We start from the raw sequence: 17152 nt of genomic DNA on the forward strand, positions 1-17152 counted from the left end.
CAAACATGGCAGCACACCGGTAAGGTAAGACAACACGTTTACATGTCGTTTTCTATATGTTCTCTGACATTTATCCTAACGATATGAGGCGGTCTTTGTGGAAAAAAAGCTTGTTTAGTGGACTAACTTTGCACTTGAAGGTTGCCCGTTCACTTACGTTTTAACAGGTCTGACGCTACTATGCGCCCCGGCTGTATCTAGGCTAACGGCTAACATGCTAACTATTATTTCTATGTCACTAGTCATTTGAAACAAATTTAGGACGATAGGAGACAGGTTGAAATAAACTGAAATTTCCCTTTAACTTAGACCTGATGTCCTCATTTATGGACATTCTTTGTGCCATCTAGTGGTAGTGAGAGCACAATACACTAATCCATGCAAAAACAAGATGGCGGCCATTTCTGCCAAGTCAGTTTGCAGCTGATCCTGACACAAAAGTGGTCAAAACCTGATTGAATTTTATGGTTGCAAGTTGTTCATTTATGATTAATAATGTTCGTAGTTTGATATGGCAACAAATTTGACCAATTTTAGCAACAGGAAGCAATTAGGAAGTACTTGTTTGAGGACATTGGGACTTAATTATGATTGACAGTGTTTAGTTTTTTATACTTATCGGGTCCTACTGATCCCAAATAGCTAGGAGAGAGTAAAAATGCATACCAAACAAAAGCTCTGTGTGTGTGTGTGTGTGTGTGTGTGTGTGTGTGTGTGTGTGACAGAGACAGACAGACCTATCCCAGCCTCTCTTTCCTCTCTTGATAATCAGCTGTATTTATTCAAGGGTTTGGCGCGCGCTCTCCATCCCCAGCTCGCGCACAGCGGGACGGCGCGCCAATCAAAAAGCACCCTGGCCGCCTCACGAGGAAGCTCCTATTTTGACTTGTCCAGTTGTTCCTGACCGGCCGGAGACGAGGGGAGGTAACGGGACCTGGTCTTTGGCGCTATGATGCAAAGTTTCATCGGAGTGTGTCACCTCTTCTCGGTCCTTCTGCTGCAGCTCGTACCTGCACAGGTAATTCAGACAACTGCAGAACATAAACTGCTTTTTCTTGTTAAGATATGAAACTGGGATGTTAAGGAGTTTTGGGAGAGGTTGTGCCATTAATTAGTGAAATATTTATCATTATGAAAGTGTCATTTAGTTTTAAATTCAATTCATCCAGTGATATTTCACAGGTTGCAGGTAAGACTTTTTTCTCTTGACTCCAAATGTGACTCCAATTAACACCTCAAATTAAACAGTAGTCACATTTAAATGGCACTTTCTTTTCCAGTGAGACACATCTGCTCCACACACTGTGTTTTAGTGCCCAAACATGAAGATATCATCAGTATTGTGGGGACTGTTTACAGCCATGTGCTCAGATAGGAGCCTGAGATGCAGCTGCTGCATGTTACTGATCCAGGTTGAGATTATGGAGGTGTTCAGATATCTGAGAGCAGCACTGTGAAAACAACCAGGCAGCAGAGCTCAGCTGCTGACATGATGTGGAGACCCTGCAGCTCCAGGTCCTGAGAGTGTAATCCTCTACATCTCTTTCTAGTTTTGCACCAACCCACAGGCATGACATATCAACCATTACAGAGTAAAACTGAGTTGCAGGCTAAAATCTATAAAGGTTGCTCTCATATGGAGTGTGGATTGAATTGTTTTAATGCAGCTGCAGCCCAGAAAGCTTCTCACAGGATGTGAGATGGGCAGAGTTGCAGCAATCCCAGTTTTAAAGTATGCTGTGATATCAAAGTTGATGATTATTGTACTGTGTACATTTACATATCTACAATATTGAAAAAAAAATGCAACTGGAATGAGAGTCTCCTTAATTTGAGTTATTTTCTAAAGGGGAGACTTTTTACACACACTTCCATTAACACAATGGTTTCAAGTTTCAATTATAGTAATAAAACCCCTCAGTTTTAATTCCTTTAAGGGTCATTCTGATTGATAATTATATACATACTGTGATACCATGAAACTGCGATATTTTCTGAGACAGTTATCGTACAATGAAAATCTCATATTGTTGCAACCCTACAGATGTGTTTGCCAGATTTAAAGTTTAGAGTCACCCCTAAAATACTGTGACATGTATTTTCCTTATTATCTGAAGTTCATCCCTCTACAAAGTTATTTTGTGTTTTACTGATATTTAAAGTGACACAGAAACAGATCATGAGAGGAAAACTTAGGACCACGCAGTGCGCAGTTCATCAAAATATCGAACTTGCAATATGGCCAAATGCGAGATCCAAATCACAGGAGCTGCAAGTTTTTGATGAAGGTAAAATGTGTCACAGCATGTTATTATAAATGAAGTATGGTGGTGCTACAGAGCTGCCCCAGCCTATGAATCATATTCCAGACATTTCAAGAGCATGCTTGTTTGGTAGGGGAGACGGGGGACGGTTGTAACACAGTTACTCAGAGACTATTTGGACTGGACTGACCAAACTTTTAGATATTAAGCATGCATCTGTCTGCTAATTACGCATAGCATTTAAACATGATCACATATGACATGTCGTTCACAATAATTATTTGAATAGAAAAAGTCAGATGGGGACAGCTGCAACATGTTAAAAATACATTCTAAATATTTGAAACTTTTTGTCTGAGTAAGCATAGTATATGCTGAATATCCATTGTCCATCCATCCATTTCCAACCGCATATCCAAAGCCAGGTCACGGGGCAGCACGCTGAGCAAACTGTTCCAGATGTCCCTCTCCTCAGCAACACTTCCCAGCTCCTCCTGGGGGACTCCGAGGCATTCCCAAGCCAGACAAGATATAGAAGCCCTCCAGTAGGTTCTGGGTCTGCCACAGGGCCTCCCTCCAGTTGGACGTGCCCGTAACACCTCTAACGGGAGGCACTCCTCCAAGAATCACCAGGGTGTGCATGTCCCTGTGATCCTGGGAGATGTGTTGTCCAAGGCTGATAACCCCTGGTAGGATCTCCTAAGGCAAAGTGGTCCCAGGAGAGGGGCCAGAGAAGAGCGGTTAAAGAGGACCTAGATGAAATGGCACATTAGGGAAAAGACACCAGGGACTTGCAGGGACTGGCATTGGGGTTGGGTGCATTGTATCCCAGGTGGCAGGCAGGGGCGGGGACCTTGGCGTACTGACCCTCGGTGTCACAGATATGCATTGTTGTACAACAATATATCATGTATTCATGCAATAATATTGGCCCATAGTATTATTTATTTACTTAGTGATATTTTGAGTTTTGTTTCTATGGGAACCCTTCTGTCAGTAACCCTCTTCCTCACCATACTGTTTACTAATGGACCTTTACAATAATGAGGTCATTACGTTAACTGCAATAATTATGTAACTTACAGTTAGTTGAACTGCGCAAAATTCTTTTATGTAATCACAGTGGCTTGTGCCTGCTGGAAGATCCTGCTGTGTGGTCAGTTTTAATTTGGCTGCTTAGCTCGGGGACGGTTGCAACAAGTTGTTGGGAGACTAACTGAGCACTCTGGCATATTTTTGATTGGAGGAATACAAAATCACATAATTATTTGTATTTATTTCTTTCAGTGAAAAAAAAATGCAAAAATTCAAATCATTAATCTGTCAAAATAATTGCACTATGACTTTTTCTTGCGCATCTCACAAATTAATGTGAGAAAAACCCATCCGTGGTTTTTAAGATAACATGGATGACCTGCATGTAGAGCACAATGTCAGGGATATTTTTTATTTTCTTTAACCCATCTTTAACCAGGTACGTCCTGTTGAGATCAGTGATCTCGTTCACAGGGGAGACCTGGCCGAGACAGCAGCACACAAAAAGTTACAGCCAAACAACCATGAAAAACAAAAGATGCACAGTAACATGAGAAATATTAGAACTCCTACGCAAAAAGACAAGACCCAACCGACTCATTCATCCTCGTACTTATGAGAGCTTTAAAATCAGGCAGAGACCAGTTCATGAAGGTTATTCTAAGTGAGAGGAGCAGAGCACATACAAACTTGCTTTCCCAGCTCAGTCGGAGCACCAGGAACAGACAGCAAAACTAATTCTTGAGACCTCAGACTGTAGCTACAGTCACATCTCTGCTCAATCAAAGTACAAATGTACGAAGGGAGTTTACCCAGTATATCTTTATAAATGACTACTGAGCGTATGAAAGGTCAAAGATGGCCGACCAGCCCTGGAAAAATATGTACAGAGATGAGTGAGGGCTTGTAACAAATACAAGCATTAAAGCAGTTTTTAAAGACAAGATCTTATAGCTTGAACTCCTAACACAGAAATATGGATGCAGCCACATCTTTATCTGTACCTCTGGCTGCAGTTGCCACACACAAGCACTAACTGATATGAAGAAAATGTGGATTTAGCTTCAAGAATCAGGAAATCACTTATAGAATTGAGAGTTTATAGTTTTAAAAATACAAAATGACCACCACATTAATGACTGGGAAAATCACATCTGTGTCCTAACTACTAGTTCTGTGTAGTTTCCAAAATTATTACAAAACACAGGTGCAGATTTTGAGGGAGACACAGGGGACTTGTCCCCGTCAAGATTGAGAACATGTGCATTTATCCCCTCCAGTAAAAACAAAATTGCAGAGGACTTTTGTTTTGAGAAAATTAAAGATACTTCCACCATAAACTGATGCAGAGAAGGCACAAAGTGGTGCATAGAAATAAAGAAACGTCAGGTTTTCATCACAAATACCTGACCTGTATATGGAGTCCATACCTCCATTTCTCAGACTACACTGTGGCTTCAACACTTGTTAGCATTTTGCTTGATTAACTAGAGACACTGCACCTACGCTGTGCAGACCAGTGATGTGCAGAGCTGTTAGATATTGTTGTTTGTAAAAAGAAGAAAAGTCAATAAATATACTGGGAAAAAATCATCAGAATGCAGAAAATTACATGTTAGATGTTCAAAATTTTTCTGGCAGAGGACCCCTGATATATAAACGCAACCTACACCTTTGCGTGAGCACGAATTAAAATGATGAAAATGTGGATTTGTCTTTAAGAATCACGACATACACATAAAGAATTTGAGATATTGAGAGCCCAGTTTTTAAGTTGCCTTTTTAAAAATTCAAAATGACCACCACATTAATAACTGGCAAAATGAAAGCAACTGTGTCCTAACTGGTTGTTGTTTCCAAAAAGTGTCCCAAATGCAACTTTGCAAATGTCTTAAGTATGATAATGACCGTCGTGTATGTGCTTGGCAGCTTTGTGAAAGTTATAAAATTAAAAGGAAGAAAAGAAAAATGAAAGAAGAGAGAAGAACATAAGTTTTCCATCTGTAATACTTTTCCAAATTTTTCCTTTTTTAGCAGGCCAGCAGTTTTAGTTGTTAGCTCATCACATCCAACATGAAGCCACTTCAATCACACTGTAATGTTTATGCATGTGTGTGTATGTTTTATACTAATTACAGCTGCTGTGATGCATCTGGTTTTTTGGTTGGATAAAGCAGCACAAACTCTTTGGCACGCCCTTCCAGCGAACATAAAAATCCCACAATTAAACCTTATGTTGTCCGAGATTTACAGCGTTCCCTGCGCGTGATGTTCAGAGGACAATGTTCCCATCCATGTTGACACAATGTGAGAGGAGAGCAGGAGAGGTGAGGAGTCAGAAAGAAGATTGTTGATACTGAAAAGAAGGAGAGAGCCAAAGTCAACTCTGCGCTTGCGTTCCTGCTCGATTTGGCGTTCAGAAATCAGGAACATTGTCACTGTGAGTTTGGAGGCTGGGATGTGAGAAGTTCAAGCAATTCACGCTGTGTCATGATACTTTTCAGTACTGCCTTTGTTTTAACTGTGTTTATTGTGTGTGAAAACAACCACAAGTGGAGGCAGCAGCTATTCTTTGCTGTTATTCTTTGCATTCTTGGAAGGTTTCTGCTTCTTGTGATAATAAACCTTCTGGTGTTACATCAGATTGAGAAATCAAGTGTTTTTGTTGTTGGTTGAATGGCTCGTGTTACTGCTTAAACAGCAGCACAGTGGTACACTCCTGAAACCATGCTGCATCATTGTTTTCACTGGACCATTGTGGGTGCACTGCTTTTGCTCTGCCACATGAGGGTGCTCTGAATCTGCACAATGAGCCCACTGCTGCTGAAACCATGTATATCACACTCATGTTCAGCTTCGGTCCTGATTGTCTGCAGGTTCTGCATCATTACAACCAAGCTTTGTGTTGACGTTGATACTTTCATCGGATCAAATTAAAAGGTTGATCACTGAACATGTAAAATTTTCCGAATCTTTTTTTTGTATTTTCCAGATCTCACACCCTCCAGAGGGAAGTCACTCAAAAGGTAATTGCAGTCCCACTCACCAATAATTTCCACCTCTCTCTTAAATGACCTAAATACTGAAGATTCAACTTGTCTTGTAGTGATGGCGTTCCAGGAGGTGTGGGCAAAGAGCCTGTGTCGGCCCATGGAGCAGTTGGTGGATGTGGAGCAGGAGTACCCTGGAGAAGTGGAGTTCATCTACATGCCTGCTTGTGTCCCACTTTGGCGCTGCTCTGGTTGCTGTGGGGACGAGAACCTGGAGTGCCAGGCTACGCTCGAACGCAACATCACCCTGCAGGTGCAGCAAGATTTCTAATCAGGCATGATTCATCAGAAGTACCTAAAGAGAGATTTTAAAATGTGCTGTTCAGTTTAAAGGGAAGCTGAGGTATTTTTCAACCTGATGTTTTGTGTCTGAGTGACTCATGGAGACAACAATTTTAGAAATTGGTCCAGTATTGAGTGAGAGGGCAGACAGGCTGCGATGTCATATTAATGAGCAATTGTGCACTGCAAATTTATGTCCACTGAAAGGGCAGGTATTTGTCACTGACAAGCATGGATTGTTATTTTAAGTGTCTGACAGTGGCAGCATAATGGAAAACATCCCTACAGACAGTCTCAAATTAGCACCTGCCACCTTACAGGTGTGGGTAGAGGTGGGTAATATCGTCAGGTCAAATGTACAACAGAAAGATACCTCGAGCAGGGGCGTAGTTTGCAGTGGCTGTATCTGCCACCTCCCTTTTCCATACTGTGAAGCGAGTTTGACCGACGTTCAATTCATTTTAACAAGTCAGAGCTTGTTTTCACAAGTTGTCCAGGATGCACCGTGAGTGGGTGGGTTTGTCATCACAGCAGAGAGACATGCTCCCTCTGTTGCCTCTCTTAGCGCAGAGCAGGGTGGATGTACTGTATGTTTATGTGCAGAGCCCACAGTTAATAAATGAGCCATTTGGAGCCACAGGGCCCCTTAGTAGATGGCTTCACTTGAGCTAAAAGATCTAGGGTTACAGTACTGTAACCTTTGTTCTCACAGAGGCTCTGCCCTCTACTGGACTCCATGGGTACAGTGGGTGGAGCCTAATTAAGGAACACCTCATGGGGGAGTGATGGCCTAACCTTGCACAGATTGAAAGATAGTGGGCAGTCGCCGTCGCTGAAGAAATAAAAGGATGCTGATGCCTTCCTATGGCTAGTGGCTGAAGCCGATGCGGAAGTTAGCATCTCACTGGTTCCCTAGGCTATAAATGAACCACACCATGGTTGCATGACCTAACGTCCCCACCCGTGATGACATTCTTTAGTGTTACTCAGCCACTTGTTAGCAGCCACCCACATACAGAAACTTCAAAGTTTACAAGTGGGGTATTTACTGACGTGTTTTATGTCACAGAACAATAGTGAAAGTCTTAGACTTGTGTTAACCAAAGACTTTATTTCAGGCTCGTACTCGTCGTCCTCTGCTTATCCGGGTCTGACCAGGCATCTAACCAAAAAGTCATATACTTTGAGACGAGGGAAACAGGAGTGGTAAAATGCTAACTCAAAATGACCACAGACATCATGTTCATTTATAGAGATGATACACCATCTTATCTAGTTGCATTGGTGAGAACCACCAGGTTTTTACAACGCTGCAGAACAGCGCAACTGAGCGAGTGTTATCCATAGAGTCCAGGAGAGGGCGGAGCCTGTTGGAGATGAGCACCTTTATGGGAAGTAAATTGATGGTGAACAAATGCCCCGAGTGGGAACATTGCAGCCTGTTTCGCAGCCCTCTCACTGAATACTGGACCAGTTTCAGATTATTATTGTTCCCATTAGTCACTAAGAAACAGACACATGGGAAAATAGGATCCACATTGAGAAATAGCCCACCTGCCCTTTAAAGACATGGCCCTAACTTCAGTTTTCCCTGTCCTTTGTCTCTCAGGTGATGAGGCTTCACCCCATGTTATCTATGCACCACATGGAACTGACATTCGTGGAGCATCAGAGATGTGAATGCAGGTGATTCTTTATTGCAAACACCAGATGCAAATTTAGATATTTATAGCACAGCTAACAGCCAGTTGTTTGTGCTGTTTTCTCTGTTTTCAGACCCCGTCAGAAACTCCTGAATAATAAAAGGTCAGTGGATGAATGTTTTATCTATCGGACCTGAAAACATCAATATCCTCACTGCACTTTGCTCTTCCTCCACAGCAGCAGCGAGTCTATCAAGAACAGACCTCGCAGGAGAAAACACAAGAAGACAGCAAACGGCTGTGGCAAGTAAGAGATGGATTGCCCTCCTGTGACACACACGCACTGTATCATAATGTTTGGACATTTACAGCTGCATTTATCTCTGTTTCCTCCACACTGTCAGAGTACCAAGGACAGATGAGATTAAACAATATCACAATATATTGTCTGCTGCGTTGCTCCTCTCCTTGGCAGGCCTAAAGGCCACAGAGCATGTGTAGCTCAATAATCCAAGGCTGCTGATAGTTCCAACCAAGGTCTGCCAGTGTAAAGGTTGAATTGAAAAATCACCAGTTCACATATCAGGAAAAATAACAAGAGAAATACCAGACAAAAGAAAAGAAGAGACAGGAAGGAGATCTGTGGAAATAGGTGATGGGACTCGATATAGCAGTTAACCTCTTCAGCTCCCCAATTTGTTCATTCATTTTCTGTCAGATTGTTGTCGGCAGCAGTCAGGATGAGAATTGATGAAGGAATAAATCCAAAAAGCAGCCAAATCTTCCTCATGCGCAAGTGAAAATGCCTTTTTAGGTAGAATCCAGTGAACTTTAAAGCCGAAGCGATTCAGTTCTAGAACAATATCATACCATCATTTTACAGTCACATCTTGGAGTTTTATGTGCAGTGAGTTTGGTATTTTGTTTGTCTGTGTGCTCACTCGTTTCACATAAAGTTTAAAAGGGCAGCATGCGTCACAGGTCGTCTCTCTGTGCCTCTCCCCCTCTTATTTCCTTCTTTTATTTGACAAGGGAGATTGTAACCAATGTTGAATTAGTGCACAATGAAGACATTGCCACAAGCAATGATTGTAATGCTGCGACCGGGTTTGTAGAGTGTTACAAAGTGGTTCTGTTAAAGGGGCCTCTCCACAGATCTCATGAAAGCCTCTATAGGAGTTTAAGGATACGGTGCTTTAGGAGATTGATCCACACAGGAGACTGAAAATCAATTTTTAACATTCTTTCTTTAACCTCTCTTTCACAAGTCCCTGAACTTTACAGAAGTACAATACTAAATCACTGACAGGTTCACATTTTTCCAATTCTATCTTAAGACAACACTCATGTCCATGTGTACACTTAAACTGTTTGCGCTACAATCATTGATCCTGTTCACGCTGGCCCTGAAAAGATCCTTTCTTCATAGAATTTCCGATCTGTGTTGTGGGGAACAAAATACACAATGTTTTTTTTGTGCAAAGTGGCATTTTAAAGTTCTGCTGGAGCTAACAAGAGGCTGAAATCTGAGATGATAGTAGTCTGGGTTAGACAAATCAGTTGGGTATATTGGGCTATAGTCCTTTCATGGGGTTCACATAGTCATGAAATTCCTGGAAAAGTTAGGAAATTTGAAAAACTATTGTCCAGGCCTGCAAATGCTTTGGATTTAACACAAAGTTTGGGAGGAGGTTAGGTTCATTGGTTACCCTAAAATTGCCCGTAGGTGTGAATGTGAGCGTGAATGGTTGTCTGTCTCTATGTGTCAGTCCTGTGATAGTCTGGTGACCTGTCCAGGGCGTACCCTGAATCTATCCCAGTGTCAGCTGGGATAGATTCCAGCACCCCCGCGACCCCAAACAGGATCCATCCATCCATTTTCATCCACTTATCCGGGGCCAGGTCGCAGGGGCAGCAGACTGAGCAAAGCACCCCAGACGTCCCTCCCCCCCAGCAACGCTTTCCAGCTCCTCCTGGAGGACCCCAAGGCGTTCCCAGGCCAGATGAGGTATGTAATCCCTACAGCATGTTCTGGGTCTGCCCCAGGGCCTCCTACCAGTGGGACGTGCCCAGAACACCTCTGACAGGAGGTGTCCAGGAGGAGCCTGATCAGATGCAGAATCATCTTAACTGACCCCTTTTAAACGCAAAGGAGCAGCGGCTCTACTCCGAGCTCCCTCTGGATGTCCGAGCTCCTCACTGCTACAACAAGCAGCCGAAACTCATTTCTTGTATCCGCAATCTCATTCTTTCTGTCACTACCTAGAGCTCATGACCATAGGTGAGGGTTGGGACGTAGATGGACCATTAAATTGAAAGCTTCGCCTTCCAGCTCAAGGAAAAAAAAATTTCAGTGGTCCAGACCCTAATTGCATTAGGGCAGTCAAGGAGCCTAGATCACCTGAGAGGCTCACTAGGTCTGAATGAGAAGTGGAGCTGGATATCATCTGCATATAAATGATATGCAATGTTATATCTGTTTATTATAGAGAGAATAACAGAGGCCCAAGAACCGAGCCCTGCGGGACACCACAGGACAGTGTAGAGGAATCAGATACAAAGTCGCTGATAGAGACAGAGAAACTCCTGTCAGAGAGATATGGAGTAAACCAGTCTAATGCAATGCCTGATATGCCAACGAAATCATGCAACCTATTAATGAGGATTTGATGGTCTATTGTGTCAAACGCAGAGCTGAGGTCCAGAAGTACAAACATGCAAAGAGATATATCAAAACTATAACCCAAACACACGTCAAATTGCATTGACGTCTTTTCTTGTTTTTTCTATCCCCCAAAAGTGGCAGGCCTTGATATTTTGTGAAGTACTTGTATGTGTCGGTCTGCTCTGTTTGCATATGTCACTATTTGGTGGCGGGAATGTCTGACAAGCAGTACAAGTTAACAATATATGGCTGTATTGGTATATAGGCCCACCTACCTAACTGGGGTAAAATGTTGACACAGCAAGGGAACGCTGTCTGTATGTAGAAACACACAGAGACAATGTCGCACTACTAAGGTCATAGCTTTGGAAGATATCTGTTTTATTTGTCTCTAGAATGCCTTTTTGCACAAAGTAAGGACTGAAGATATTGTTCCCCATTACTTACACTGGAAACACATGACAGAGGAATCTCTTCACAGCCAGTGGCAATCAAGTCTTTTTTTCTTCAACAATCTGTTTATTAAATTTTCAACATTATACCAACAATTTTTTTTACAGTGGGGGCACTATACGACAGACACCGTCACAAGTACTTCATCACATACTTTATATTACATTTACTTTGTATACATCAAGTCTGAGTGAGTTTTATTGCAGAGGTTGTAATTATACTTCCCCTGCTACATCCAGCATACAAGATAAATCCTTGCCCCTAAGATGTTTTATAAATGGGCCCCAGATACACTGAAACCATTCGTGTTGAAAAGACATTTCCTTAAGCCAGTGCCACATGCTTGGTCTCTGGGTGCTTTTCCATGTTAACGCTACAGATCTTTTTGCTTGTAGAAGGCACACGTCTATAAAAATTAGGTCACTGCGTTTTATTCAATGTCCCTTTGCATGAATGGCAAGAACAAAGAATTTAGGATATCCAGTCAACTGAATTGACAAAATCTTGTGCACTATCTGCCGAACACCTGTCCAAAATTCTAGAAGTCTTGGGCAGCTCCAAATACAATGGAAAAATGTCCCTCTCCACACCACATCTGTTACACGAGTCTTGAATTTTGGGTTGTGAGTTTTTCTGTTGTGATGTACACCCTCATTAACCAGTTGTATTGCAGGAGTCTCAACTGTGTGTTAGCAGTTTGAGTTTGAGCTCCACTATATGCCTTATTCGACAACCAAGTCTTTTGATGTACATATGGGCATGTGAGTATTGTTTAAAGACAGACTTGAATACACATGAACGTATCCTTTGAGCATTAGCAGCGTCACTACTGGCTCAGTCACTGAAGCACATAAACTTCTTCCCTCTTGGGGAACAAGGAACAATGGGTGATTTGAAGTAGGTGCTCACTCTGGTAAAAACTAGGTCAGCTGTTTGAAGCAATGACTGTAAGCTTTCTCTGTCGGCTCTGGTAAGACAGAGAGTGAGGGGGACGTCTTATCCAGCAGCCTAAACAGAGCTGGAGAGGAGGCTGTTCTCTGAGTCAGCTCAAATAAAAGCCACACAATGGACTTAGAGTCATTGTGAGGTAGGGTTATGTTTAGTGGTGGTCTGTAGGATTTGCCACAATGAGCATTTTATCAACTGTGTCGTGACCATCTTGTTCTGGCTGTTGTCTGATTATGTGCGATGCTAATTCTGCACCATGACTTTTCTTGGCTGCTATTCTGTTGTAAACTACAGCTTAGAGCCAGAGGTCCATTATCCAGAACTCCTCTACCCCATCTTTAGTGGTCAAGGGACCACACAGCTGTAGAGTTTTGAATTTTTTTTTCCAGCAGATTCAGAGATCCAAATTCAATAATACCAGTACTTAACCTAAGCTGAACTGGAGTGAAACTTCCTACGTAAAACCTAAGGGGATAAACATTCCCTTTGATGGTTTCATGATGGTTTCATTCTTGTGATGACCTCAGAGTGAATGTTGAAGCACATGCTTTGGTTCAGAAAGACATTTTGCCTTTTCACCCCGCAATTAGTAATGTCACTTTACACAGAGAATCTGTCTTTGGACAGTTTTTGGGAAAGGACAAAAAAGAGAACTGAAAATACACCCTCCTCCTGCAGCTCTCCCTTTTCTGTCCTAAGCCACTTCCATTAGAAGTCAATGGGCATATGCATGCTTCATACAGTAACCCAGTGTTTCCCATACATTGATTTATTTAATCCTACTTCAATTTAAAGCTCCCTCCCTGTTTAGCAGACCACAAATAATACAAGAATTACCCAGCGACCACACCCTGTGGTCCCTCCCCCTCTCTCCCCAACTGATTCTCCTCTGGTTGGCAGCTGTAGTAACTCATATTAAGTGGTCACAGCAGTGTTACCTCTTTCAGTGACAGCTTACTGAACCGTACTTGGGTACACGCTGGCGTTCAGGTGCCGTTCACAACAATAGCCTTATTGCAGTCTTCACCCCAATATAACAAACATGGCCTTCTCATGAGGTAACCGTGCTCCTGAGCTTATCTAGACACTTAATTGTGCTGACTATCATCACTCTTTGCCACCTGCCATCTTAAACATGACACCCCGAGAGAGCTGCTTCCCTCCACACACACTGAAGCACACGTCACACCCTCACAGGTTACCCACAAGGCCACCGTCCACGAAGGAGAAAAGGGGTGAGCCGGTAACAACAGACTGGTACAGTAGCTCCCGGTCGAACCTCTGTAGCCTCAGTAACAGAGCTGGGGAGTCTGAGCGGTCCATCTTCCAGCATTGGCTGAGTTTGACTTGCTGCAGCCGCTGGGTAGGGGTCTGTTGCCGGAGCTGCCGCTGCTCTCCTCAAGGCGAAGTGGTCTGTAGCGTCGTGAAGTGAGGCAGAGAATTTACTGGGATTCAAGGCTCTAGCAAACTTTAGCTACATAAATATGAGGTTTGAAGCTGCAGCTGTGGCCGTTTGGCCCTGGTTCCCCGAAGGCTAAACTATTAGCTTCATTTTCTCTCCAACTCTGAAAGACTTTGCAGATACTGACACATGTTTTATTTAGTTTATTGCCAGACTCTCTTTTAGACTCTCTCTTTGATAGACCAGTCTATGCAGTGTGGGCAGCTGTTGCCAATACTGGAATAGCAACTTTTTCTGCAGGATTCTCCACCATTGAATCAGACTTTCGCCATCTGAAGGGACATGCACACATCCGCATTTGTAGAAATTACCTGTGATTGTGAAGTCTTCCATCATGGCCTAGATTTTTGAAAACCTGAAAACAGAGCCAAGAGGAGGTGCAGAAGTCTAGTGTTCTCTTAGATCACTTAAATTACAATATGCACAAAGTTTATTATGGGATTGTTGCACAATGACAGCAAAACAAAATTGCCTACCCCATCTTTAAAGGACCAATGACCTCATGGGCCCTGTAGGTCTGTTCTGTAACCCATCCATGCAAGCATCAAAATGATCACGTGGGTGATTTCTAGTTCTGGGATGACATTTTAGTACATTAGCAGGTCTCCTAACCTGAGTGCACTTGCAATGTGGAAATATTTGAGAATGTAAATGATCTGGAAGCTGTTTTCTTAGTGAAAAGAGCAGTTAAACTCACTACATTAAAGATAATATTCAACCTAAAACATTGGTATAAAGATTAAAAAAAGAAGTCATATTCAACCACATGACTTTAGAAATGGTGACTCAGTCCAGATTCCTGTAACCCATCTCTGCTTAAAAAGCAGATTATTATGGAAACCAAGGTTTTGTGCTTTCTGCTCAGAGATGCTACGTAACAGCTATAACACATGCAAACAGGTACTTCTGATTGTTTCTATAATGCTTTGATCTAATTTAACAGTGCATTTGAACAATATCCCCTCAGCACGATTTCACACTGAGAGCAAATAATGATATTCAATAACCAATTCTCACAATTTGGTGCATGTAGCCATAATTTTGTTAATGGAGAAGCAAATCCAGTAATGACGCCGGCAAAATGGGAAATAGCTCATGAATATAATTAAAACCAAATGTTCTGCTGCCTCAGAGCTCAGTCGGAAGATTTGAGATTCAAATGAGATTTGGTGAAGTCAGATAATGTTGGTTGAAAAGATGAACACAGATGTATTTTGTAGACATACCAAAATGTGAGTGTCTTTAATCGTGTGTTTTTGTCTTTTCAGGTGCCAGTTCCCTCAAAACAAGATCGATCTTCACTGAGTCTCATCTGTCCATTCTTTAATGTGGAGGAGTAACTTCAGAGTGGAGCTCATCTGTGAATCGATCATCTCTCATTCATCCTCTGTTTATATTTCTGTCCTCATCCAGTGCGTCCGTCAGACGTTCCATCTTGGCCGTGACATTGTTTTATTTTTTGATAAATTCTCAAAGCAAACAATCCTATCTGCAAACTCCTCCAGCTCTAACTGCTGTTTTTAACAGAACAAAATCAGCAGCAGTTTTAGTTTTAAAAGGTTAGCTGCTTTTGTGGGAGGTTTTAAAAATAGACGACAGATTCAGAATAGGTCTAAAGATAACTGGTAGGATGCAGTAAGCATATCTGTTGCCAGGGGAAATGATTAAAGGGACAGTTCACCCCCCAAAATACAAATTTTCTTCTTACCTGTAGTGCTGTTTATCAATCTGGATTGTTTTGGTTTGAGTTGTCAAGTGTTGGAGAAGAGAGCTGTCTGCCTTCTCTCCAATATAATGGAACTAGATGACACTTGGTTTGTTCAAAGTGCCAAAAAAATATATACTGTAAAAACTCAACATCAATGTCTCTTTCCAGAAATCATGACCTGGTTTTTCAAGATAATCCACAGACCTTGTTGTGAATAGTTTCATGTAGGAACTATTTTCTTTCCACTGAGCTTCACCCACCAACTGTATCACTGTGCAGAAGGAAATGTGCATCTACTCATGGACGAGGGGCTCGTGCTCATGACAGTGTGAGATATAACCATAATGGTGTCCTCCTTGGCTGAGACGTAATGTTAGCTAGCTCAGTGGTGCTAGGTGAGCTAGCAGTTTGGGTAGGGTACTGAACTCTGTACTTTTAAGGGTGCCAACCTAATCACCCGGGCACTGATTAATGTTAAAGCTATCGATGCCAGATTTCGGTACCTAGGAGTGCACCTAGGCGATAACAACAGGTTCAGACAGGAGGCGGAAGCACTGCAAAATGCCCTGAAGCTGGAAAGCATATGAGTAAAGTACCAAAAAAGGTATCATTTGGCACTAGTGCAATTTGAGGTGCCAGCACCAGTGCCGCTATAGGTTCAAATGTGAATGGTACCCAACCCTACTAGTAGAAGATACACTCTTCCTTCTGGGTGTTGCTACAGTTGCTGAGTGTAGTTTGGTAGAAAGAAAATAGTTCCTACATGAAGTCACAAGGGGGGTGAAGCCTATCCCAGCTGTAATTGGGCGACATGTGGGCTACACCCTGGACAGGTCACCAGACTATCACAGGGCTGACACACAGAGACAGACAACCATTCACACTCACATTCACACCTACGGACAATTTAGAGTCACCAATTAACCTGCATGTCTTTGGACTGTGGGAGGAAGCTGGAGCACCTGGAGGAAACCCACGCTGACACTGGGAGAACATGATTACCTGTCAGATCAACAGCAACATTCTCACAGAGGCCAGAAACCTTCATAACTTTATTTTCATTGTAACTTTTGCAGAGTTTCTCCTGTTATAACTGTTATAAAACTGAAACATCATGTATGTGACTTTCTTTAGATTGTTATTTACTTATTACGGGACGTAAACATTCATTCAATAAAATGCAGTCCAAATAAAAGGAACCTCTGTGTCATCTACATTTGCATCATTGGACCATTAGTCTGTGTAACATGTAGGGACACTGAGAGCTCTTTCTCTGTCCTAAGCGCATCTATAACAAAGCACACTGATGTGTTTTGCATTCACAGACATGTGGGATGATAGAGGTGTGGCTGGATTCAACAGCTAAGCTTCCTCATTTGGTATTTCACACAACAGGATGATCAGACTTGCCGGACAACTGTGAAGTGATGAGATAGCATTCATGAAACAGTATGACTTAATCAGAGTTGTTTGATAGGTTTCAAATGAGTGCCAGAAAGAGATGTGATGAACTGCTTTCAGTTTTCTGGAGCATTCTCTTTTAGTGTGTGACAGGCCTATAAAGCTGTGCTTATTTCTCCATGTCCCATTTCTCTCTGCAGACTCATCCTCCATTTTTTTTCTTCTTGCAGGCATGTATGAG

The 17152-nt window shown here is 42.3% G+C and overlaps 1 protein-coding gene across 6 annotated transcripts; it reads left to right on the forward strand.

Moving 5' to 3' along the window:
- The first annotated feature begins 822 nt into the window (after window positions 1–822).
- LOC117270645 (vascular endothelial growth factor A-like) lies at window positions 823–16705 on the forward strand. 6 transcript variants are annotated; one of them, XM_078173657.1, is made up of 8 exons: window positions 823–1018; window positions 6292–6325; window positions 6406–6602; window positions 8241–8317; window positions 8408–8437; window positions 8513–8581; window positions 10072–10282; window positions 15071–16705. In XM_078173657.1, exons 1-8 carry the CDS (start codon window positions 950–952, stop codon window positions 15140–15142), a joined length of 759 nt encoding a protein of 252 aa, XP_078029783.1. In that variant the 5' UTR covers window positions 823–949; the 3' UTR covers window positions 15143–16705. The 6 variants fall into 6 exon arrangements, with proteins under 6 accessions (XP_078029783.1, XP_078029785.1, XP_078029784.1 ...); XM_078173659.1 differs by having other exon boundaries at window positions 10177–10282; XM_078173658.1 differs by having other exon boundaries at window positions 8516–8581.
- Window positions 16706–17152: the final 447 nt, after the last annotated feature.

The sequence above is a fragment of the Epinephelus lanceolatus genome, chromosome 13 (assembly GCF_041903045.1).
Source record: "Epinephelus lanceolatus isolate andai-2023 chromosome 13, ASM4190304v1, whole genome shotgun sequence".
In the NCBI taxonomy this organism is placed as follows: domain Eukaryota; kingdom Metazoa; phylum Chordata; class Actinopteri; order Perciformes; family Serranidae; genus Epinephelus; species Epinephelus lanceolatus.